This window comes from Diabrotica undecimpunctata, chromosome 5 (assembly GCF_040954645.1).
Source record: "Diabrotica undecimpunctata isolate CICGRU chromosome 5, icDiaUnde3, whole genome shotgun sequence".
In the NCBI taxonomy this organism is placed as follows: domain Eukaryota; kingdom Metazoa; phylum Arthropoda; class Insecta; order Coleoptera; family Chrysomelidae; genus Diabrotica; species Diabrotica undecimpunctata.
Genome location: NC_092807.1, coordinates 82,259,208 through 82,284,643, shown reverse-complemented (window position 1 = coordinate 82,284,643; position 25,436 = coordinate 82,259,208). Strand labels below are relative to the sequence as shown.

At 33.6% G+C, this 25,436-nt stretch overlaps 1 protein-coding gene across 3 annotated transcripts in view; it reads right to left on the bottom strand.

The window, feature by feature from the left end:
* Positions 1-25,436, bottom strand: part of LOC140441419 (27 kDa hemolymph glycoprotein-like) — a 106,711-nt gene that overhangs the window by 57,769 nt on the left and 23,506 nt on the right. The window contains exons 3-4 of one of the 3 annotated variants that reach the window (XM_072532140.1): positions 23,071-23,341; positions 21,739-21,847 (exon numbers count right to left, since the gene is read on the bottom strand). The exons of 1 other annotated variant lie outside the window; for it this stretch is intronic. In XM_072532140.1, coding sequence (XP_072388241.1) covers positions 21,739-21,847; positions 23,071-23,341 — 380 coding nt within the window. The remainder of the gene's footprint in view (positions 1-21,738; positions 21,848-23,070; positions 23,342-25,436) is intronic. One more of the 3 variants, XM_072532141.1, reaches the window with a different exon arrangement.

The window sequence follows — 25,436 nt, the reverse complement described above, 5'->3', positions numbered from 1 at the left end:
TTTAAAGATAGTTTATTTTAAATTTACATTGGCTAGGTTAGATATATATGTGTGTTTCATAATAGTTATAATAAAGATAATCTAAAAAAGTACTTACAAACTAATTCTTTGAGAACCGCAATAAAAACCCTATATTATTAAAATACTCATTGCTCATCATTCAAATACCCAATACATCATAACAATATATATATATATATATATATATATATATATATATATATATATATATATATATATATATATATATATATATGTTATATGCATTGTACCAACTAATGTTGCTGACCACGACGATTCCCAGGGTATCAGGTTTCTACTTCCAAGTACCAGAGCCGATAAGGATCCGTACACATGCAGAGTCAGCGGGACCCAAGGTTTTTGCATGTTCCCACTGAGTCAGCAGTTTCTAATATTATAAAAGCGCTTGTCGCTCTTTATATTTGTTCATTTTTCTTTAGTCTTAAGTACAGTATAATCAAATTTGTAACATGTAACTTTGTTTATTGTATTTTGAAATAAATTTCATTTTTAAAAAAAGTCAAAAAGGTGTTTCGTGATATAAAAAGTGGCGCAAAAGTCAGTAGGATCTGGAACGTTGGCAGAACAAGGAAGAACTAACTGACAATGGTGGATTCTAATCCTTTAATCAGAAAAGAACCAATAATCTCCAAAAAGCAGCGGCGTCCTAACTTTGCAGTAATCTACGGAAGGAACACCAAGTGAAGCCCCTGGTAGAACAGCTGTCGAGAAAAAGACGACTTGATGTTTTTGGAACTAATGTAAGTCTAATATTGAATCATCTCGAATATAATTTTTATTTTATACCATATTATTTATACCATACTGTTCGATATTCCAATATTAATTGAATATTTTTGATAGTTGCTTCAATAATTATATACTTGGCGATTATTCTGCAAATCGTCAATTTTTATTTTTATTAAACGATTATTTTTGTCGATTATTAAGCTAATTAGACACTGTCTTAGAAAAATACTTTTCGGATATTTTGATTTATTATTTTTTTTTATATTTTGATTTATTATTTGATATTTCTATTTGATTAATTATTTAGTTAAACAATCCATAATCTTATATTTTTATTTTTTCCTTTTTATTTTTCTATTTCGTTTATTGATTTCTTGACCACCATGAACGATAACGGCAACACTCCTCGTCCTGCTTCTCGAAATGAGAACCAGCCTGAAATAGAACCTTATAAATTATCTGAAGTATTTTCTATCGTGCCCGAATTTGAAGGCGATCAAATATTTTTACACACATGTTTAAATGCTTGTGATTATGCCTACAATATGTCTACTCGCGATCAAAAACAACTATTAGTAATTCACATAAAAAATAAATTACGTGGTAAAGCAGCACAACTTATAAGTTCAAGAAATCCATTATCGTATCTAGAAATCAAACAGCTTCTTACTTCTCATTTTGGGGACACTAGAGACCTATCTTCTTTGATACAAGATTTACATAGAGTCAAACAACTTCTGAATGAATCGGCTTTTACATTCCTCAATCGTGTCCAAGTCCTTAATGCAAAAATGCATGCCAACATACAAAAATCAAACCTCTCTACTGTAGAGAAACAGGCCCAAATTGTTTTAGTCGAATCAATGGTGCTTAATACATTATTGACCGGCCTCGATCCAAAGATCGCTCACATCATTCGCGCTAGTAATCCAAAAGACCTTCTTGAAGCTCAAGTCCGCATCAGAAGAGAGTTACAATTATCCTATTTCGAAGTACAGAAAATCAATCGACCCAATCCTCCAAAACCCAATCAAAACAATCAACCCATCAGAAGACCAAACCTTCAACCACATAGATGCACGTTTTGTGGACGTATGGGCCACTCGTTCAACGAATGACGATCTCGACAATCTCAAAATAACTCGCAAAATTCCAATAATTCCCATAATTTTAACGGTTCCCGAAATTTTAATAGCAATCAAAACTTCAATAACTCTCAAAACAATGGCTTTCAGAGACCAACTTTCAGTTCAAATAATAATTTCCAAAACAATAGACCCAATAACCAACAAAGACCTCAATTTGCACCAAATCAAAATAATTCACAAGTACGCGCTTCTGTAATCCATAAGAATCCTAATTTTTCAAACGATAGGCACAGAGCTCATTTCGTTAACTATGTATAACTATATATACTATATTAATGACTATACTTCAGCTCCAGATGAAAGCTATCAATACGAAGATTTCTCTGATAATAATTATTCACCTCCTGATTATTACCATTCATTCGATCAATCACTCGATTTAATTGATAGCCAAGACTATCAGGATTTTCTCGCAGTCCCGAACCAGAACCACCCACCAGACAATGCCAGTTTAATGAACGAATCTTTGTCTCAAATACAGAATCAGATTCAAACTCTAAATTTGGACGACATGCACCCATCTCTGAACTTTCCAGAACAGAATTTTCTCTAAGCCCTCTTCTTGCTGTAAACTCTAAAAACCTGTACTATATAAAAGACGCATCGAATACATTTAAATTACTTATCGATACCGGTGCTGGTATCTCTATCTTTAAAGAATATACCGCGAAAAATTTCAAATCACGTTTTCCCGAAAAAATTACAATACAAGGTATTACAGACCAAAAGGTTTTTGTCACTGAATCAACTTTAGTCCCGTTTCAAGTAGGAAACCCCCATAAGGTGTTTATCCATAATTTAAATATTTATTTCGATGGAATCTTAGGCCTTGATTTTTTAGAACATTACGAATGTACAATAGACATAAAAAACAAACAACTTATCACAAACTTTAAAACATTACCTCTCTACAAAGTAGAAACTGATTCGCTTAACAACGAACCCCCTAACCAAATTAAAATAGATCCCAGATCCGAGCAAATATTCAAGTTAACATGTCATCTGTCAAATACAGATGCAATTTTGCACAAAAAAGAAAAAGATAAAGTCCATATCTCCAACGCATTAGTACACGTAAATGAAAAAGGAGAATTTCTAACATCCATAGTAAATGCAAACGCAATTCCCAAAACTATCGATTTTTCCGATATCGTAATTGAACCTTATTCAAACTATCCTATCCTAAATTTCCAATCTAACGATAACTTGGTAAATTATTGTTCTGATAAAATTGACCGTACCAACAAAATCAAATATCGACTTCGAACAGAACATCTTAACGAGGAAGAACAAGAACTTATTACAAATCTTTGCTTAAATTATGAAAACATATTTTACTTAGAGGGAGACATTCTCACTTTTACCAGTGAGATTAAACATCAAATTAAGACTAATAACGCCAAACCCATTTTTACGAAATCATACAGATATCCTCAGGTCCACAAAGAGGAAGTAAAATCTCAAGTAAATAAGATGGTCAACGAAGGTATCATCCGACCCTCTACTTCTCCTTGGTCATCTCCTGTTTGGGTTGTTCCCAAAAAAAATGGACTCTTCTGGAGAACAAAAATGGCGAGTAGTAATAGACTACCTCAAGCTCAATGAATGTACCATTGACGATAAATACCCTCTTCCTAATATCTCCGATCTCTTAGACCAGCTTGGAAAGTGTCAATATTTAACAACTCTTGATCTTGCTTCCGGGTTTCATCAGATCGAAATCGATCCCAATGACATTCCTAAAACAGCCTTCTCCGTTGAAAACGGACACTATGAATTTACTCGCATGCCTTTTGGACTTAAAAATGCACCGTCCACATTCCAGCGTGTCATGGACAATATTTTTTTAGGTATTTTGAACGAACGATGTCTTGTCTACACAGACGACATTATAGTATACTCTCCTACCATTCACGAGCACATTTCCCGTCTTACTGAAGTTTTCTTTCTTCGAAAGGCTAATCTTAAAATCCAGCCTGATAAATGTGAATTTTTCAGGAAAGAGGTGGCATATCTCGGACATCTCATTACCCAAGATGGCGTCAAGCCTAACCCTTCAAAAGTCAACTGTATTAAATGATTTCCTGAACCGAAAACACCGAAAGACATAAAATCTTTCCTAGGTCTAGCCGGTTACTATCGTCGTTTTATCCCCAATTTTGCCAAACTCTCTAAACCTCTCACTAGACTACTCCAAAAAGACGTTTCCTTTAATTTTGATCCAGATTGCAGGCAAGCTTTTGAAGATTTGAAAAACGCTTTAATTTCTGACCCGATTCTGACCTATCCAAACTTTGAGGAACCATTTGTTCTCACAACAGATGCAAGTGGATTTGCCATCGGCGCTATATTATCCCAAGGCCCCATTGGAAAGGATCTACCTATAGCATATGCTTTACGTACCCTGTGTAATGCTGAAACACGATATTCGACCATGGGGCGAGAGCTTCTTGCCATCGTATGGGCTGTAAAACATTTCCGACCCTATCTGTTTAGAAGAAAATTCACCCTAGTAACTGATCACCATCCACTTACCTGGTTATTTTTTATAAAAGACCCTGGAAGCAGACTAGCTAGATGGCGCCTCAAGCTTGAGGAATACAATTATAAAATCATTCATAAACAGGGAAAAACCAACAAAAATGCAGACGCCTTTTCTCGAATTAAAATCAATTATTTTAAAGAATGTGCGAATTTTCATAAGAAAATATCAGTATTAGCTTCGAATGATACGAAATCTGACGAAGAGCTAAATGAAATCAATGATTGAAGAAATCACTGAACATTTTAATAGATTTGTCGAACTGTATAAAACTAAATCACTCATTGATTACTCTAAAATTAAAATATCTAACGATCAACTGGACAAATCACATAAGAATATCATCACCTTTCTTAGACAAAATAAAATGGAAGAGATACATCATAAAGTATTAGACGACGTCTTTGACGAACACAACATAGATTTTAACTTGTCAAAGATCAACATATTGGGCAGTAAAACTATCAAAAATCGGAAATATTTTATCATTCCCGTTCCTTTTGATCCCGAAACGGTAGTACAACACCTATTCTATATCGTTTATGTCGCACAAAATGAATTTAACCTATCGCACATCTATTACGTCGAAAATCAACTAGAATTACCAATTCTAGAAATATTTTCATTTATCTTTGCCGATAAAGAAATAAAATTAAGAATTTGTCAAGATGTTATTAAAACTCCGGAACAGGATGAAATACCCCAAATACTAGATCATTATCACCATGGTAAAAGCAATCTCCATCGGGGTATAAATAAGACTATACGAAGAATAAAAGAAAAGTATAATTGGCAAGGTATCACAAAGGATGTAGAAAATTTTATAAAAAACTGCGAAATCTGTCAAAAAGTAAAGATCTGTAGAAAAAACTTAAGTAACCCGTTAGTCATCACCGAAACACCTAAAACACTATTCGGAAGAATTAACATAGATCTTTTCGAATACCCTACCAGAAATGATGCCCTAACTATCAGAGACGAGCTCACTAAGTTCACACAGGCATATCCCCTTGAAGACAAAACAGCTAAATCAGTCGTCAATAATCTTATTGTCTTTTTCCAACACTATGGCACACCATTACGCATACACTGTGACTATGGACGTGAATTCGACAATGCTTTGATGAAGGATCTTTGTGAATTGTACGAAATAAAACTAACCTTCTCGAGTGTGGGACATTCACAATCTAACGGTTCTATTGAAAGATTTCACGCAACCCTAAGCGAAATGATAAGAGCTAATCAAGCTGAAAATCCCGACGAACATCCGTTCAATGTTTTACCCTATGCAGTTATTTGCTACAATAACACAAAAAACAAAACTCACGGATTTACACCGTATGAACTCATTTTTGGACATACTTCTTTTAGACCACCCGAAATACTTTACAACGAGAAAATCCTTATATCAAAGTACGTTAGAGACTTAAGTAATCGTATGCAATATTTCTATAAAGTGGCACGAGCCAAGACAGAAAGACAAAAAGAAAAGGCTAAAGAAAGATTCTATCAACATGTGTCACCAAACCCTCCAGAATATAAGATAGGCGATAAGGTTTACGTCAAGGAATCGCAAATTAAAGACAAAGCCCAAAATAAGTTTAATGGCCCTTTCGAAATCCAAGAAATCCACATAAATTCTGCTACTTTATTAAATACCCAAACCAATAGAACAATGAAAGTGAATGTTGATAGACTAAAACCCTATCATGAGTAATTTTCTTTCAGATTCCTCAGACTGATTCCAGTCATCCACTCCCAGTATACGTTAACCCTAATCAACAACACCATTGGAATCTTTTTTCATGAAGAAACCCATCTCAAAATTTCAAACGACAAATGGACCCTCCTTGTATATAAAGACCTGCAACCAATCAGAGACGTTATCGACAAAAACGACAAAATCTTGGAAAATCTATTAGATACTATTGAAGAAGATGTACCTCGAATGCTGGCATTCAAATCCGAAGTCCAAACTCACATAAGTCTTCTTAAACAAATCTCTAGTTCTGTTAATCTCAAATATACAGAGATAATGGCTGATACGAAACAATAGACATTCCGAGAGAAACGTGGGCTTATTAACGGAATAGGTTCGATATGGAAATCAATTACCGGAAACTTAGATTCGTCAGATGGAGAATATTTCAATGAATGTATAAATAAAATAACCCGCGATGAGTATCAAATCGAAAACCTATTAAAAAATCAAATATCGGTTACCACTTCTGTTATTAAGAACTTTAACAACACAATCCGAAAATTACAAATAGATGAGGAAACATTTAACGATAATATTAAAGAAATTCGAGAGTCAATAATGGATATCTCTGACCAATTAAAATTCTATCAATCTCAAATCGATATACTAAACTTTTGTGAATTACTAATGGAAAGCTATTGATTTATCGAAGATTCTTTAAATGATATAGTAAATGCCATAACCTTTGCTCGATTAAAAATATTACATAGTTCAATCATCACCCCGTTTGACTTAATTGAATCGCTTAGGCATATATCACAATCATTACAAAAAAATAATCTTCCATTATCGATCTACACTTCAAATCTAGCTCAATATCTAGATATTATCGAATTACAAGCCTATCAACTAGACACAAGAATTGTATTCGTTTTAAATATTAATTTAACTGATGCAGAACAATATACTTTATATCGTCTCTATCCAATACCAATACTGGATAATCGAACAGGTGTTCATTCAATATTAATAACAACGCATAAATATATTGCGCGAAACGATGATTCATTATTATACCTTACAATAAATAGTCTTGAGTCATGCAAAACTTTGCAAGCCCGAACCAAGATCTGTTACACACAACACACTTCCATATCCGATCGACAGCGATGCCATATGCGAAGCCCAACTTCTCAAACGACAAGAACGTCTTCCCAGAACATGCCAGACTTCCGTAGTATTCGCCAAAGATTACAACGTCCAGAAGATCAACATGAACCTGTGGCTCATAACAGTTTCTGACCCACTGCCTATTACCATCAAATGTGAATCCAGAGACGTCAAATCAGAAATCATCCACACCAATCATGTACTCAAACTACAACCCACGTGCGTTGCCTTTATTGGAAGTACAAGAGTACACTCTCAAAAATGAATCGACGTTCATGACAATGTTATTTACAGAAGTCACCCAGTCCAAATACCATTCAACTGCTGCAAACACTTCCCAGATAAGATCCATCTTCCCGACTTAAAACCACTAAAGCTTAGCAAAATCAATACTGAAGACCTCGAGATAGCCCATCACAAACTCAATCAGTATTCCGAAGAACTTGACAAACTAATCAATGAACCATTCGTCAACAAACACCTGAGCTGGTTCACGATCTTAACAATAGTCGTCATTGTGACTCTTGTTGTTCTTTATGTCATATGTAAATGCCGATCCAAGAGAAGATACACGATAGGAATTGGCAATACCAACGACAATGACCATCCGCCCTCTCCACCAAGACACCCAGTGACAGCCTTCTCCAGGAATTGGAGGAAGATCCTTCCAAGACGAAGACCCAGTATTCACCTAAGCGAATCCATAGACGAAGAAGAGCAGATCCAACTGAATACCATTAAACAAACAGTCTAAAAGTTGCTGCCACGCATCAACTTTCATCTAAAAGAGGGAGCTGTTATATGCATTGTACCAACTAATGTTGCTGACCACGATGATTCCCAGGGTATCAGGTTTCTACTTCCAAGTACCAGAGCCGATAAGGATCCGTACACATGCAGAGTCAGCGGGACCCAAGGTTTTTGCATGTTCCCACTGAGTCAGCAGTTTTTAATATTATTAAAGCACTTGTCGCTCTTTATATTTGTTCTTTTTTCTTTAGTCTTAAGTACAGTATAATCAAATTTGTAACACGTAACTTTGTTTATTGTATTTTGAAAAAAATTTAATTTTTAAAAAAAGTCAAAAAGGTGTTTCGTGATATAAAATATATATATATATATATATATATATATATATGCATATGCAGTGATAAAATAATAAAAAGGGTTGAAAATCTTTCACACTGTAAATCTTTAAGGTCTCAGTCAGATAAGAATAAGAAACAAAGCTAGATGTTACTGTTCCATATATTAGCGGAAACGTTTCGTCAATTTAGCTCGTCAATACTGAAAATGACACTACCGCAGAGATAAACCGCAGAATTTGCACGACTAATAGATGCTATTTTTGGCTTAATCTCCTTTTTAAATCTACAGTTATATCAAGAAATACAAAAGTAAAACTCTACAAAACAATAATACGCCCAGTCCTAACATATGGTTCAGAAACCTGGACTTTAACAAAAAGCAATGAAAGCATGTTAGGATGTTTCGAAAGAAAAATACTAAGGTGCATCTATGGAGCGGTAAATGAAAATGGTGTCTGGAGAAGACGATACAACTTCGAACTCTATAGGATATACCAGGAACCAGATATCGTAAAACACATAAAGATAGGACGTCTGAGGTGGGTAGGCCATGTAATGCGGATGGAGCAAACCGACCCAGCTAGAAAAACGCTCCTTGATAGACCTATTGGTCAAAGAAGGAGAGGAAGACCCAGAACAAGATTCCTAGATAACATCGATGAAGACATGAGAAATATGGAAATACGTGCTTGGCGGAGGAAGGCGATGGATAGGGACGACTGGAGAAAAATTCTTGGGTAGGCCAGGACCCACACAGGGTTGTAAAGCCAAAATGATGATGAACGTTTCGTTTTATATACTTTAATTTTAATATATATTTTAATTTTAATTTTAATATATATATACATATATAAATATATATATATATATATATATATATATATATATATATATATATATATATATATATATATATATATATATATATAGCTCAATAGGCCCTAGAGATACATGGCTTAAAATTTTTCGACTCTTTCTCCATTTTTTTTTCAATTTGTCAATGGCTGCAGTTCTTTAATTTGTTATCTTAATTGTTTTTAGGTCTTCCTTACACGCTTTTAGCCTTTTTTTTGTAGTCGTCCTCTTCTCTTCTTTCCACCTACCGTCTGCGATTGTCGTAAAATGGCGCAACTATCTAAGTCTCTTTGTGTTGACAATCTGGCACATCTCTAGTTTCCCGTATAGCTTTCCGATATTTGCATTTCTTTGTCTCCTCCAACTTCTTTATAGTCTTTTACTCTCCCAATATATTTCTTAAAACACTCCGTTCCCATAGGTTCAGTATACTTTTTTGATTTTTGCTCAAAACCCATGTTTCGCTTCAGTACAAAACCGTGGGTTAAATCACTGTTACAAATAGAGCAACTAAACTGTGGATCTCGTGTATGACTACAAGATAATTGGAAATTTAGAAAATACTTTTACTACATTTTAATTCGTATCTCGAAATTCAAGTTTTAAAACTTCTGACAAATTGGAGTACTTCTTCCTCTTCCTCTTTTTGTATGTTGGGCCTTAAGGCATCGCAAGTACTATTAAATCAGACCGGAAACAAAATAGTACTTGCGATGTTGATTGCCAGCTATTCCTCCATCTTTTAGGGGTCTGCCTTGTGGTCTTTTGGAAAACCTTTTGGAAAACCCTCTGGAAACCTTGAAAAACCTTCTGGTTTTCCATCTCTATGGATTACGTGGGTACAATACTAATTTTTTCGTACAACATATCAGTACACTTAGCAACAGGTTACACACCATTGGAATTGGTGTTCGGAGAAACGTGTATAATGTCTAAAAATATACAAACAAAAATGAAACCTGTGTTAAACTTTGACGATTATTCCATAAAACTAAAATACAGAATACAAGTAGCCGATAAAGAAGGCAGAGAAAGACAAACCGGGTCAAAATAAGTTAGAAAAAAATACGGTGCCACAATGTGCAAATTAACATATATAAACCAGGAAAAAGGTATCAGTTAAGAACGGGTCGAATTTAAAACAAAACCCTTTATTTTCATGTCCATATAGCGGTATTGAGAATAAAACACCTACCATTATTGTAAAAACAAATGATAAACACCTAGTCATTCATAAGGAAAATGTCAAACTGTATAGAGGTGAATCAAAAATAAATAGTCCTAAAATTCTACATAGTTTTAAAAAGTGGTTAATTTTACGTAGAAACCGTTAAGAAAACTACTATTTAGTAATAAGAATTGACATTAAATATCCAGCTGCTATAAATTTTTTCTCGTTTGTATTTTTTTATGTAAGTGATGATTATGTAAATATTATTGTAACTATTAGGTAAACATAACGTAGGGATAACGATAATGTAAGTAATGTAATGATGATATTGTAAAGATGAGAAGACTTGAAATTAAAGAAAAAGTTTACTGACATTTCTTTTAATTTTTTTTTGTCTTTTACACAGAAATTTTTAAATATTCACGTTAAATTTAATTTTTACATGTGTTTGATTAGAATCTAGTTTAATTCCAAAACTTGAAATAGGAAATATATTGATAAGCATGAAAGTAGAGTTTTTATAAAAATATGGTGCTTATGTACACATTTGTGACGTTGTATAAACAATACAAATCTTGTTTTCAAAACGAGTTGTAAATAGAAAATAAGAATTAATTGTTTAGTTATTGAGGACATTAGTAAATGTAGAACGCAACTTTCCTCAACCCAACTTAAATTTATTTATTAAATTAAAAATGTACCATCTCTAGTTTTTAGAAGATCGAACATGGAGAATCGGTTGGGCTAACGTAGCGGTAGCCCAACGCCACAACTCCCTCGAATTTATCTATAGAAATGCACTCATCGCCTCTTGGCAGAAAATCCTACTCTATATGCATACTGTCCCTGACATGTCTAAATTTTCATTAATATACCGTCACTAATATCTCTATTGAGGAGTTTTTATAGAGTATTTAGTACAAATATCTCGGACTTATATACCTTACAAACTTAGATTTTCTCTTTATCAAGCACTTGGATTTACTACATTTAAGTCCGCTTCCCCTCACAGGCGCTCCATAGATCTTATTAAACTCTATTTTCACTATTTGGGAGAGTGAGTCATCGTTTAAAGGCGTAGAAGTGGGGAAAGACGTATGAAAATCCAGTGGCGTTCACTCACTTTTATTTCAACGTTAATTATATTATATTGTTTAAATATTATTGTTCAAAATAGGCCACAATATATTTATCCGGTTTTTACTGAAGTTTCAATCTCTATATCCAAAGACCGTTTTCAAAGATATAAATTATAGTTATATTTATTTTATTTGTTTATTATTATATATTTATATATTCTTATATTATTTTCTTTTTTTTTTCTTAACTTTAAAAACGGTCTCTGTAATAGAGATCGAAACGTCAGTAAAATAAACATGTAAATATATTGTTACACTTCTTGAAAATTAAATTTATTCAACACCAACAATATGACAATACCATATAACTAACTGACAAGTATCTAATAATTTTTTGACGTTTTAAACTTCACTATCTTTTTCGTCAATGGACTTTTCCTATATGGGATAAATCTTTCGTAACACTGCTTCCTCTTTTATAGTTATTCGCCTCGAATAACTGGACTATCGGGAATCGATTGAAGCCAACGAGGTGGATTAGTTCCATGGTATGGAGCTAGTCTCTCGATATGAACTACCTTGGGTTTACTTCTAGCGGAAAACTGGATACGATAGATTAGATCATTTATTTTCTGCAGGACGGTGTATGGGCCTTCCCAGTTTCGTTGAAGTTTCGGACAAAGTTCTTTCTTACGTGTGAGATTGTATAACCATACTGGGTCACCTCTTGCGAAAGTTGTACCAGTAGCATGTATGTCGAGCCTAGCCTTGGCTTTATCACTTTGAAGCTTCAAACTTTTACGAGCAAATTCGTAGACTTTTTCTAATTTTTCTTTCAAATTTTCAATGTAGGTCGGGAATGAACGTTCTTCTTCGCAGGGGGGCAATCTTCCGAAAATAAGATCTTGAGGAAGCTTCATTTCTCTTCCGGTGATTATCATTGATGGAGAATAACCAGTTGCTTCATGTTCGGAACTTCTATAGGCTAACAGGAATAGAGGAATTAAACTATCCCAATCTTTTTGATTATCAGAGACAAACATTGAAAGGTATTGACAAACGGTTCTATTATGTCTTTCGACCATTCCGTCTGATTGAGGATGGAGTGGCGTAGTGCGAGTTTTCTTAATACCCAAGATTTTCATTAATTCTTGCCATAATTCTGATTCAAAATTTCGTCCTTGATCAGAATGTAACTCTAAAGGAACTCCATGTCTTGATACGACGTGTGTTATAAATGCTTCTGCTACTGTAGTCGCTTCTTGATTAGGAAGGGGTACAATTTCAGGCCATTTTGAAAAATAATCCATTGCTACCATTAAGTACTTGCTCCCTCTCTCTGTCATCGGAAGTGGACCAAGAATATCCACTGCAAGTCGTTCAAAAGGCTCTCCGGAAAGATATTGTGCCATTTTACCACGACTTCTTGTTCTAGGACCTTTTTTACCATTACATAAATCGCATTTCCTACACCAATCTTCTACATCTCGGCGACAATTGATCCAGTAAAATTTGTTTCGAACTCTGGCCAATGTTCTTTTGACTCCAAAATGTCCTCCAGAAAGGCTGCTATGAAGTTCTTGCAACACACTTTTAATGTGTGATTTCGGCAGTACCAATTGTTGAACTATACGTACTCCATCGGGACTTTCCCACTTCCGATATAATAGACCATTGGAAAGATACAGAGATTCCCATTGAGCCCAGTACGCTTTTATAGTTCCACTGTATTTGGTTATTTCCTGCCAAATAGGTCTTACTCCATTTTTAAGCCATTCTCGTATGACTTTTAAGTCATTATCTTTCTTTTGACTCTTTTTAAGGTTTTCCAGGGAAGTCTGATGATTATCTTCTTCTTGTATAACTGTGGTTACCTGGAGACTTACTTCTTCGGTTATGTTCTCTTTCTCTTCAAGTCTTTTACAGTACTGGCATTGTCGTTCCAAACAGGGTCGCCTAGAAAGAATATCGGCATTGTTATGGAGACGCCCTTTTCTATGTACTACGTCGAAGTTATACTGTTGGAGTCTCTCTAACCACCGAGCCACTTGTCCCTCTGGCTTCTTAAAATTCATTAGCCACTGTAAAGCGCTATGGTCAGTTCTAACTATAAAATTTCTGTTATAAAGAAAAGTATGAAAATGTTCTAGGGCTTTTATAATAGCTAGGAGCTCTTTTCTGGTAACACAATAATTCTTTTCAGCCTTTCCCATTGTTTTACTAAAATATGCAATAACTTTTTCTTCGCCTTCCTGTTCTTGTGATAATACTGCGCCAATACCATGCTGAGATGCGTCACAATCCAACAGAAATTTACTATCTTCTCGTGGATATGCTAGAATTGGTGCTGTTGTAAGTCGTTTTTTTAAATCTATGAAAGCATTTTGACAATCCGGTGTCCAGTCAAATTCAATGTTGTTTTCGGTTAGTCGATAAAGGGGCTTAGCTATGCGGCCAAAATCTTTAATAAATTTTCGGTAATATGAACAGAGTCCAAGAAAACTTCTAATTTCCTTTTTATTTCCTGGTTTAGGCCAATCTTTAATAACTGAAATCTTCTCTGGATCAGTTTTAATTTCTTCTACTGAAACGATATGTCCTAAATAGTATGCCTCTCTTTGAGATAGTGAACATTTCTTATAATTTAACTTTAAATTGGCATTTCTCAATCTATCAAATACCTCGCTTAAGTTTTTCAGATGTTCGTCAAACATTTTGGACATAATCATTATATCATCAAGATATACTAGACACGTTTTCCAGGTAAGTCCTCTTAAAACCATCTCCATTAGACGTTCAAACGTAGCTGGAGCATTACACAGACCAAATGGTAGAACCTGAAACCTGTAGAAACCACAGCCAGTTGAAAAAGCAGTTTTGTCTCGATCATCAGGATGTACTTCTACTTGCCAGTAGCCACTTTTTAAATCTAGGGTAGAAAACCATTTAGCACCTGATAGAGTGTTTAGTGTATCATCTATTCGTGGCAACGGATAACTATCTTTTTGTGTAACCTGGTTTAATCTTCTGTAGTCTACACAAAAGCGAGTAGATCCATCTTTCTTAGTTACTAAGACTACTGGTGAACACCAGGGGCCCGAAGCTTCTTCGATAATATCAGCATTTATCATGTCTTGTATTATGTTTTCAACTTCTTTTTGTCTAGCAAATGGCAATCTCTGTGGCGCTTGACGAATTGGTCTTGCATCTTCAGTATAAATTCTATGTTGAACTAAACTAGTACGCCCTGTAGATTTCTCGGATTCAAAAATGTCGTAGTTTTCATTAATAAATTCGTTAATTTTGTTTAATTCTTTAGTTGTTAAGTGGTCAACATTTTTGATTAGTTGTTTCACTAGGCTAGCGTCAACTGGGTTACTGGAAGCTGTATTCTTTTTTAAATATTTTTCGCACTTGCTTATTTTTTCTATTGGTGTACAGAATGCTATTTGTTGTTCTTTCTTCAATTTAAAAGGCTTTTTAGACAAATTAGCAACCCTTACTGGAATCATCTCATCTACATTAATAAGGCATCTGGCTATCAAAATTCCATCACTAACTAGTTCATCGCTTTCCACAACGCCGAAATGTAGACCTTCAGGTTTTTGACTCAGTCTCGCCAGGATGATACTTTCAGAATTTTGAGGAATTTCGGTATCCTCGCTTACTATAACTCTTACTTGAGGTACCGATTCTTCCAAATTTAGGACAATTTCTTCATTTTCAATTAAAAAAAATTTATTTTGAAGATCTATGATAAATTTGTTCTGCATAATATCCATCCCAAGAACGCATTCGTCTTTAATATCGGCTACAAGGAAAATGTGTTTTATCAAGGTGTTACCAATCTGTATGGTTGCCGTTATCTCTCCATGAATCGGAATAGTGTGGCCTGAAGCTGTTTCAAGAACTAAGTTAGTTTTAGTGGGTTGTAGTTTCTCATTCAGAAATCCGGTTCGAATAAAGGATCTGGTTGCACCGGTATTAATAATAAAGGTGCATTTTTGATTCTCAACGTAGCCCTTAAGTAATAAATTCTGTTCATTTTTATGTAAAGTATAAGTGGGAATTTGGGGGCTTTTATTAGATACAGCCGACGCCCGCCCCTTAGTGTCGACTTTTATTCGTTTCCCTGGCTATTGTTTGCGTATCTGTGCTCAGTTGTGGGAGATCGATTTCTTAGAGACCTATCTCTACTAGTATTTCTAATAGGACTATGTGATGGGCTTCTGGATGTCGATCTAGGCGACCTTCTAGCCTCATACTTTGGATGTTCTCGCCTTGTTTGGGATCGGCTTCTGCAATTGTTTTGAAAATGTCCTATTCTCCCGCAATTAAAACATCTTCTATTTTCATTTCGAGGTTTTTGTTGAAGATTTTGCAGTATGTTTAAAATTTGGGATAAAATAGGTTGTTGTTTATCTGCGGTTATGATTTCTTCATTTTCTTGAAATCTTATTTCTCTTAATTTTGGGCGAGATTTTGAAATGCTTTTGCCGCTTCATACTCCTGGGCTGAGACTAGCGCTCCATTTAGCGATTTGTGATGTTGTAATCGGAGAGCTTGTTGCATTTCAACATCCTGTAGTCCATCTATGAATGCCTGTATTCCAATTTGTCCCAGAAAATCTTTAGGTGCCTGGGGGTATGCCAAGTGCAATAGTCTTTTAATGTCGGCTTCAAATTCTTGCAGGCTTTCGTTATGTTTTTGATATCGAATTCTTAGCTGACTTTGGAAAACCTGCTTTAGATGCTGTTGGCCATATCTTGTCTCTAAAGCTTCAACGAGAGAGGTATAACTGGGTGCATCTTGGAGAAGGAATTGCAAAACGGTTGCTGCCTGTCCTCGAAGCGACACCACCAAAGAAGCTGCCATTTCTTTTTCATTCCAGCCATTTGCTCTAGCTGCAGCTTCAAATTGAAAACGATAAGTTTCCCATGCGGTCTGACCATTGAATGTGGGTGGTTTTAAAAATTTACTAGTTCCAATTGTACCTGGTTCAATTATGGAAGGTGATGAAGCTGTTTGTTTAGATTCGACGTTAGTTACTGAAACATTAGGTAAAGAAGCTTGTGTATTAATCTTGTTTTCTAACTCAACTATTTGTATTTGTAAATTAGATTTCAAATCATTTTGTTGTTGTTCTATTTTATTTTCAAAATTGTTTTGTTTTTCTTCTAACTTATCTATTCTACTAGTGATTTGACCTATCTCTAACTGAAAATTTTCGTGAATTTTGGATAAACCATCTATGATTTCTACCTCTATTTTTTTACGCCTCTCCTTCTCCTCTTCCTGTTCTTGCCTACGCTTCTCATTTTCCGCTTTCTCTTCTTGTCTACGCTTCTCTTCATCTTCTTTCATTTTTAAAAACCATGCAGGGGGTCCGGACGTATCCATTTCTTTGTCAAACTCAGTGAATCTTGTATTTACCATTAACAACTGCTAAATATTTTCTTTATCCCACCGCTGTCACCATTGTTACACTTCTTGAAAATTAAATTTATTCAACACCAACAATATGAGAATACCATATAACTAACTGACAAGTATCTAATAATTTTTTGACGTTTCAAACTTCACTATCTTTTTCGTCAATGGACTTTTCCTATATGGGATAAATCTTTCGTAACAATATGTATTGTGGCTTATTTCCAACATTCTCCCTAAAAATACGGAATGCCACAAACAAAAAGCTATAAAAAACAAGTAATTTTGCAGAAAGCTTACTGATGCCACCCGGTTGCCGCGGAACTTACGCTAAAACGTCTTTTGACGTGACCCGCCCTTAAAGAGTTACACAATAAAATGTTTTTAAAACAAATTTTAAGACAGTTTCCACACCACCCGAGAGGTATGTCTTGTGGCGCGTTACTTTTTTTTAAATGGGTGTTCGCCAAGAGTCATATTTTCCCATTAAATAAAATAAACAAAACACTTAAACAGTATAAAACAAAACAAAATAAAATCCTATAAAAGAAAATAAAATTCTATAAAAACAAAATAAAAATAATTTTGGATGTAACAAAACATTGTTCTATTCTAACACAAACACTATACACACTTACCATGTTCTTCTCGTTTTTTTTTTTGTTTTTGGTTTTTTTATGCTGATGTTCCTACTAAACTATTAGAAAATATTATTCGCTGTCTAAATCTGAAGATGTAGTGCTGCTATCGCTGTCATTATCTTCACCTGGTGTAATTATAATTGGCTCTAGTAAAACTTCGACATGAGTGTCAAGTTCCCACATACGATATTCTTCTTTAATTATGTGGCCTATACATTTAGCCCATTTCTCTGGAGTTACATGGAGGATTGCTTGAATCAAAAGTTCCTTAACTTCGTTTAATTTGAACGTTTTGTTATTGCGTGCTACTTCTCCTTTCACTTGCGCCCAGATAAGTTTAATGGGATTAAGTTCGCAATGATAAGGTGGTAGACGCAGAACTTTAACACCATAATCTTTTGCAGTTTCATCCACAACATATTTAAGATATTCACTTTTCCTTAACCGTGCAATGTCAAGTAGTTGAATTTTAAGCATTGATTCTTCGTATGCAATCCCCTTTTCTGTAAGCCATTCTTGAATTCTCCCTTTCCGCCATGCCGTCGTCGGTAATTGTTCTAGTCTGCGGCTATGATATGGCGCATTGTCCATAACAACCACAGACCCAGATTCCAATTTTGGTAAGATTCTCTTAAACCAGTGCTCAAATACTTCAGAAGTCATTTCTTCACGATAATCACCTGTTTTTTTCGACTCAAATTGAAGCAAAACATCATCAAGGAACCCTGTATCACTTCCTATATGGGTGATGATTAAACGCCGTCCCTTTCCTGATGGAGCCTTTAATCCTGTAGACCAGTCTTCTATAAATGCTTCGCGTTTACTTTTTACATTTAAATCTTGCCAAACTTTTCCAACTGTATGACCTTCGTTAATCCAGGTTTCATCCAAATAATATATTTTGCATCCAGTGCTGCGAATTTTTCGTATTTCTTCTAAATATTTTCTTCTCCACAGAATAATTTCATTTTTTTCTAATAGCATACTTTTTCTGTTGCGTTTTACGTATCGAAAGTTCATTTCGTGCATGGTCCTGATTAAGACCCTACGAGATATCTTGGGTAAAGAGTCATCATTTTCGAGCTCTTGAGAAATTTTTTTCAGTGTTGGAATTTCACTCCGAAAATAAAATGAATGAATTTTTCGACGTATAATATTCCTTGTCTCGTCATCCAAAACAATGCTTTTCCTACCTCTAGTTTTACCTTTTTCTTGCTTTTTATTTTCCGATGTATTTTTAAGTACACGATAAATACAGCTAACGGATACTTTTGTTAAACTGCTACAAATGTCGACCGCTTGGCTAACGTTTAATGCCATTTTTCTGCCGACAATTCCTTCATAAACGTTTCGTATCATTACCTTCTCTTCGGACGTTAACATTTTCCGTCTCTTTTGCGGCTTTTCATTCTTGGAATCAATATTAGAATTTTGCTGTCTTCTCTTGGAACAACTCGGTTTTTCGTCCATTGTATTTCAATAATCTGGATATATACTATATATACAATAATTTCAAAGAATATAACTAAATATTTACTATAAAACGACAAACTATAACCCTCTTATTATCAATAACACGTTTTATCAATACTACAATATAGTATTGATAAAACAATATTGACAACAATAAGTTTACAAACTTATCACATAAAATATACTCACAAAAACACATGCACTATTTACCCATAGAAACACCAATGTTTCCTTCGTTCATTTCTTCGGCAAAAAATAATAAAAACTAGTTTTACTGCATGTCTGGATCCGAATTGTAAAACCGAGTTCCCTCGCTAATTCCAACATTGCCAAACGATTGAAAAATAATGTTTTAAAATATCGATTTTTATTTTATAAATTTAAATACGTAACGAAACGGAACATATAAATAAAATTTATTTTATTACAAGTTTGTGCTTAATTTTTACTATTGAAAAAATCATGTTTTTTGGTATTTTTATGACGATAATAATCGCTGCGTGGAAGAATACAGGTTTTGTATGACCATAATTACTACTTGTGAACAAGATTTGGCTACACTGTACGACAACTCCTGGTCAGTTTTTCTATAGAGAAGCACAAATAAATATACTACTTTATATATTCTGTAATTTCTTATGAGGAAACGCAAATTGCAATCGAGAAAACAGGCAGTTTTCGAGGGCCGCTGTGTACATTTAAATTTGAGGATATTCGGCGTTTAAACTATGATATCACTCTTCTGAATTGAGGGTTTCTACTATATATGAACAGTCCTCAACTTTTTTTTATATATTTGTTAGCACATATTACTTATCCGGTTTGGCTCCAAATCCTAATTAATAAAAATGTAGTAGTTTATTCTGACTTCCGATAGATCCTTATTTACTGCTTGTTCCAGTTTGTTATAGTTGATTTTGATATAGTTTAGTATCAGGATGGTGTCTGTTTCTCACGACCGGAGTCATCTCTCTGATCGTTCCTGTTAGATTTTTATTTTCGAACTCACGAAGGCGATTTATTTCTAAGCCATATCTTTTCTCTCCTATTATTTTATCCATGATTTGGGACGAAATATTTTAGGAGCGCCAGTGCAACCGTTCCGTGCTATAATCATGCAAAATTTGCCAGCTCTCTAGAGCATCGTTTACGATAACACTTTTCCCCTGTACTATTCATTCTTTATTTACGAAAGTATCGTATCCTAAAGAAATACTTTAGAATTGGGAGCTTGGGGAGCACAAATCTGACCGTATCTTGAGCTAGTTGTGATGCGGCTGTCTGTAATTGGTCCACTGAGCATCGTGTTAGTAATTGTTTAATAATAGTAAATTAGTTAATAGTAATTAAGGAAGGATAAGAAGAAGTTTAACCTTTCGCTGATAACATTATGTCTCTAGCACCGACTAATTTAAATTTTCGCAGTAGTTTAAGCCCCACTAAATTTTATTTTAATCTGCACTTCACTATACCTTTCGAACGTGCCTTTGTCTATTCAGTCGTAGTTTAGCAAGTGGTCAGTGTGGATCGTTTACTAGGAATTTTGAATATTATATACGATTCAGTCCCACAAACCGACGTTATAGTTGCCGTAACATTTTAAGGTAGGACTGATTTGTTTGATTTTTGTTTATAGTACTGATTTATATTATATTTTAGGACATACGTTTAAAATGAATTACCAGAGGGAACAAGAATGGCTGTTGAGGCTTCATGGGGACGTTTTAACTGATTCATAGGCATAACGAGATGATGATGATGTGAGTTTGATAGACGACCATATTATAGAAACTATTGAGGATATAGACTCAGAAGAGGAGTTTGAAAATGGACAAACTTACCTGTTCTTGAAGAAATGTTAGTCTAACAAGCTGCAAGAATACCCTGTCTTATCGGTAAAGATGGAAGATGGTGGCGAAAATATCCTGCATCTGACGGGATTATCTAGGAATTGCTTTGAAAATCATGATGCACAAAATTTGGAAATATTTCAGTAATCTCTATGAATTTCGAAAGTAAATTTTCATTTTTCGTGTTTATTAACATTCAAGTAATTGTTTTATGCTTTAGTGGAACCAGAATTTTTTTTTTGTTAGGATTATTTTGATTTTATTAAAAGTCTGCTCATAAAAATGTCACTTTTTTTAATACCTCATTAATATTGTTAAAATAACAAAAACATAAATTTGTAATAGCGTGTATAGGAATAAGGTACACAATTATATCATTACGAAGATTTGTGACCTAGAGCTAAATTTTTATTTTTTTTTTTTTATTTTAGAAAAAGTCGGTTTGTCAGACCGACATTATAAAAAATTTAAAATTTTTTCACGTTATCTGGGTTAATCAACAAATCTGCAATAATGACATAGCTGCAGTCTCTATCCCATATTCTATAACTTGATACACGGATGTTAATTTGGTTAAATATTATTCACGCCTATGTTCCCAAGATCTTACATATCACCGATTAGGACGCCATTACCATGGTTTTAAATGTATTCAAATATTGCATATAGGTCCTAAGGTGATGAGCCACGACGCATCTTATTAAGCCCTGCTTTATTTTATTATCAATATGTGACATTCTCTCTATTTATTTTTGAATATGCCATTAATAGTAACAAGATAATGAATATTTATTATAGGTTTTAGTTTTAAATTTTACCTGCAGGGAATTAACGTATTCGGTAAGTTAGTTATTAAGTTGGAACATTTATTTGAAACGGTTCTGAGTCCTTGATCCCAACATTTTTTTCCTTCAACTTTAAATATACCTAAAATATAAAAAATATTAACAAAAGTATTAATTTATATAGAAAAGCGATTCCTTTCACTTAACTATTTAATTGTTTTTTTTTGTTCTTTTTTTTTGTACGGATTCTGTAAATATTATTTGCTGTTTTCTTCAAACTTTATAAGATAATCTAATTTTTTTTTTGTATCACGCAAAATTTCATTTTCGTGATATGGTTGTTTAATGCTGACAAAAGTAATTGATGTTTTACATTAACCTATTAAATCCATAATATAAATCAGGAAGAGAAAGATTTAAAATTAGAACTTCAAAATTTAAAAATTTCATGACTAAAGGTAAAGTAAGAATAATGTCGTTCTCATTCTTTCTATAAACTCGAAATTTCAGGAATTCCTCGAAAAGACTTTGGAAATATGAAACTATGTTGTATTTTTAGGTACCAATTACGAGAATAATTTTTTGGTACTGTTTTTCATTTTGAACGTTAAAAAATCATACGAACAAGCTGAATTTTGTTGAGACTGTCAATTTGGATACTTAAAAAAATATGCAAAAAGTTTGTGACTTCTACAGCCGACTCATCCTAACGCCATCCCTTGTAGTGGGGAAAACGAAAAAATCGATTTACCAAGAATGGGTACGACGTAAAAAAATAATTTTTAAGTAAAAAATATAGCTGAGATAATTCTAAACAAAAAATTTTATTAGCACTTTTTTCGTAAAATGAAAAATTCTCTCATGGACAACGCTTGAAGTGACCGGCGATGTTAAATGTCAGTTACGCGCGAGAAATCAATTTTAAATTCAATTTGCATTTAGTCGACGACAAAATTTCGATATCTTTTGATTAGAGTGTCCTATCGACAAAAATCACAATGCATTTTAAAGACCGACAGTGCAGCTGTAGAATGCAATGTTTGTATTTGCTACAAATAAAGCCTATTTTGCTGCAAATAAAGCCTATTTTGCATGACTCTTCAGAGACCAATTAAATTTATCACTTTTATTGACTGGGCGCTATGCAATTTCTATTTTTAGAGAATATTCTTTAAAATCTATAACATGAAATTTGGTATTCTTTACCTTTGAAACTCCTTGTCATGTTTGTCGATGGGACACTCTAATAAAAAGATATTGAACTTTTACCGTTAAGTTGATACAAATTTTATTTAAAATTGATTTTGTACTCGTTACTGACCTTAGGCTAAATTTACAATAAAGTAAAAGGTTATGAAAACTTACTTATAGCTTTCTCACCATTGTGTTCACAAAGTTTAGAAAGGACCTGCTCATCTACTATTTTCCACTTTTTAAGTCCTTGCCAGAAATCAGACTCAAAGCAAGGTTTTAAATCATCCATGGGTTTCTCAACACATGTTGTAAGATTTGAATTGATCGAACATCTGTTTTCTATAAACTCAGGTAAAGGTAAATGTTCTTGCGCATGCGAAAAATATAGTTTTAAGGCATCCGGGTATTTAATCAAACATGTGTTAATATGACCTGATACATTCTAAAACAGCAAACAAAAATAACAACCAATTAATTATACATGCTCTTTAAACCGCTGTCTGATATGATATAAAGAAACTTAAATCAGTATAAGAAACCTTTTAATTTTGTTACTAAAAGATATCTAATTAAAAAGTATTTTGTATTATTCTGTTTAATAATTACTGCCAATGTCTCTTTTATTACCTTTTTTTATCGCCCCTTTATAGTCATCCGTAATGATCATATTTTATTATGAATCGTAGTTTACCGACTAAATTTTAAGACCGTTGTATTATTTTATTTATAGAAATATTCTACTTATAGAAATATTAAAACAAAGTGTTGATGAACAACAATATTGTGAAGAAAAGAATTATCAAGGAGAATGTTTGCTATCCTTTATCCGAATTGATCTACAAATGCAGCAGTCATTACTCCTAATTTTTATTTATAATTTCCCACTTTATAATACAGCTTTCATATTATTGAAAGCACTTCTGGTTATCTCAATAGGTCGTTTTATTTCAAGGCTACGGTTCTTTTTCGCTCATATCCCAGATAATTTTATCTAGCTACACTAACTACTATTCACTAGTGTTCTGTCAATTGATATAAGTTCATGTACGTCTTCTATTGCCTTCTTAAACATCTCTAAAATGCCAATGCCTTTTTTAAGTCATGGTTGGTTTCCTGTTATTCCAATATTGAGTTTTAGTATCAGCCGCAATGAAACTTTTAGAACATGGTCATTAAGCTGCTTATTATATATTCTTTAAATTTAATCGCGTTGGGTTTTTTAGGTATTGCGATAACATAGATAATAGCTAATCTTTTATCCAGTTCCATGGCTATATCATGGTTTATTGGTTTTAGTGCATTTTCAGTTTACCATTTGGTTAAAGTACGTCTTTTTCTTTCTGTTGGTTCTAGTATCTTCATTTTTTTGTAGTCTTTAAGTACTTCTTTAAATATTCTTTTCATCTATTTTTTTTTTGTCTGATATTTCCAATATTCTTCTGTTGTTTTTGTTTCTTAGGTATTAAATAACTTTTTTCTTGTATATGCCAGCTCTTTCTTTAATTTACCTGTATCTATTATGCTCTCATGTTTTTTTTTTCTAATCTGTCCATTCTTGCATATTTATCTGAAAGTAACACTTCCTTCGCCCCTTTGATTTTTTTTTATTTTGTATTTGGGGTTTTGTATTTCTGCTCGTTTTTATTCTTGTATTTCCTTCTTTCCGATAGCAATACCTTTATTTATTTTGTTATCCATTGTTTGTTTTATGGTGATGTATGGCACTCCAGATGTTGTATGTTGTTCTCATAACTGTCTCCATTTTTTCATACCAGACAATGGGATTTGTCCAGACAATAAAATTGCAGAATATATTCCCATTATAATAATAGAAAAGATTCAAAGAACAAATATGTGAAAGATGGTTTAAATATTAGTAAAATGTACAGAATGTACAAAGAGCGTATTGGAACCAATTCAGTACAGATTGCAAGTGAACAGCAATATCGTGAAATTTCCAACTCAGAATTCAATATAGCATTTTTTAAACCAAAAAAAAAAGGATCAGTGTCAACTATGCACGTGTTATGCAGATGCTAATTGCAAGAAAAATATGATCAACATCTAGTTACCAAAGTTGCAGTACGAAAACTGAAAGATGTGGATAAAGAACTAGCTACTGAGGATAAAACTTTATGTGTTGCATATTTTGACCTGCAAAAGTTATTAGTGACCCCTTAATCCGAAGTAAGTACATTTTATTATAAAAGCAAAATTGCAACCTATGACTTTACAATCTACGACATAGGTAACAATAAAGGATTCTGTTACGTTTGGTATGAAGAGGTGGCGAAACGGGTACCAAACGAAATTAGTAGTTGCTTGTTAGACTTTCTGAAGACACAAAAAACTAAAGAGGTTGAAAGTAGAGTTGAAATCTTATACTTCGACAATTGTGGAAAACAAAATTAAAACCAATTTATTTTCTCTATGTTTGCATATGCTTCTTAAACTCTCAATATAACGATAACACACAGGTTTTTGGAGAAGGGACATACTCAGAATGAAGGAGATAGTATGCATGCAGTAATAAAGAC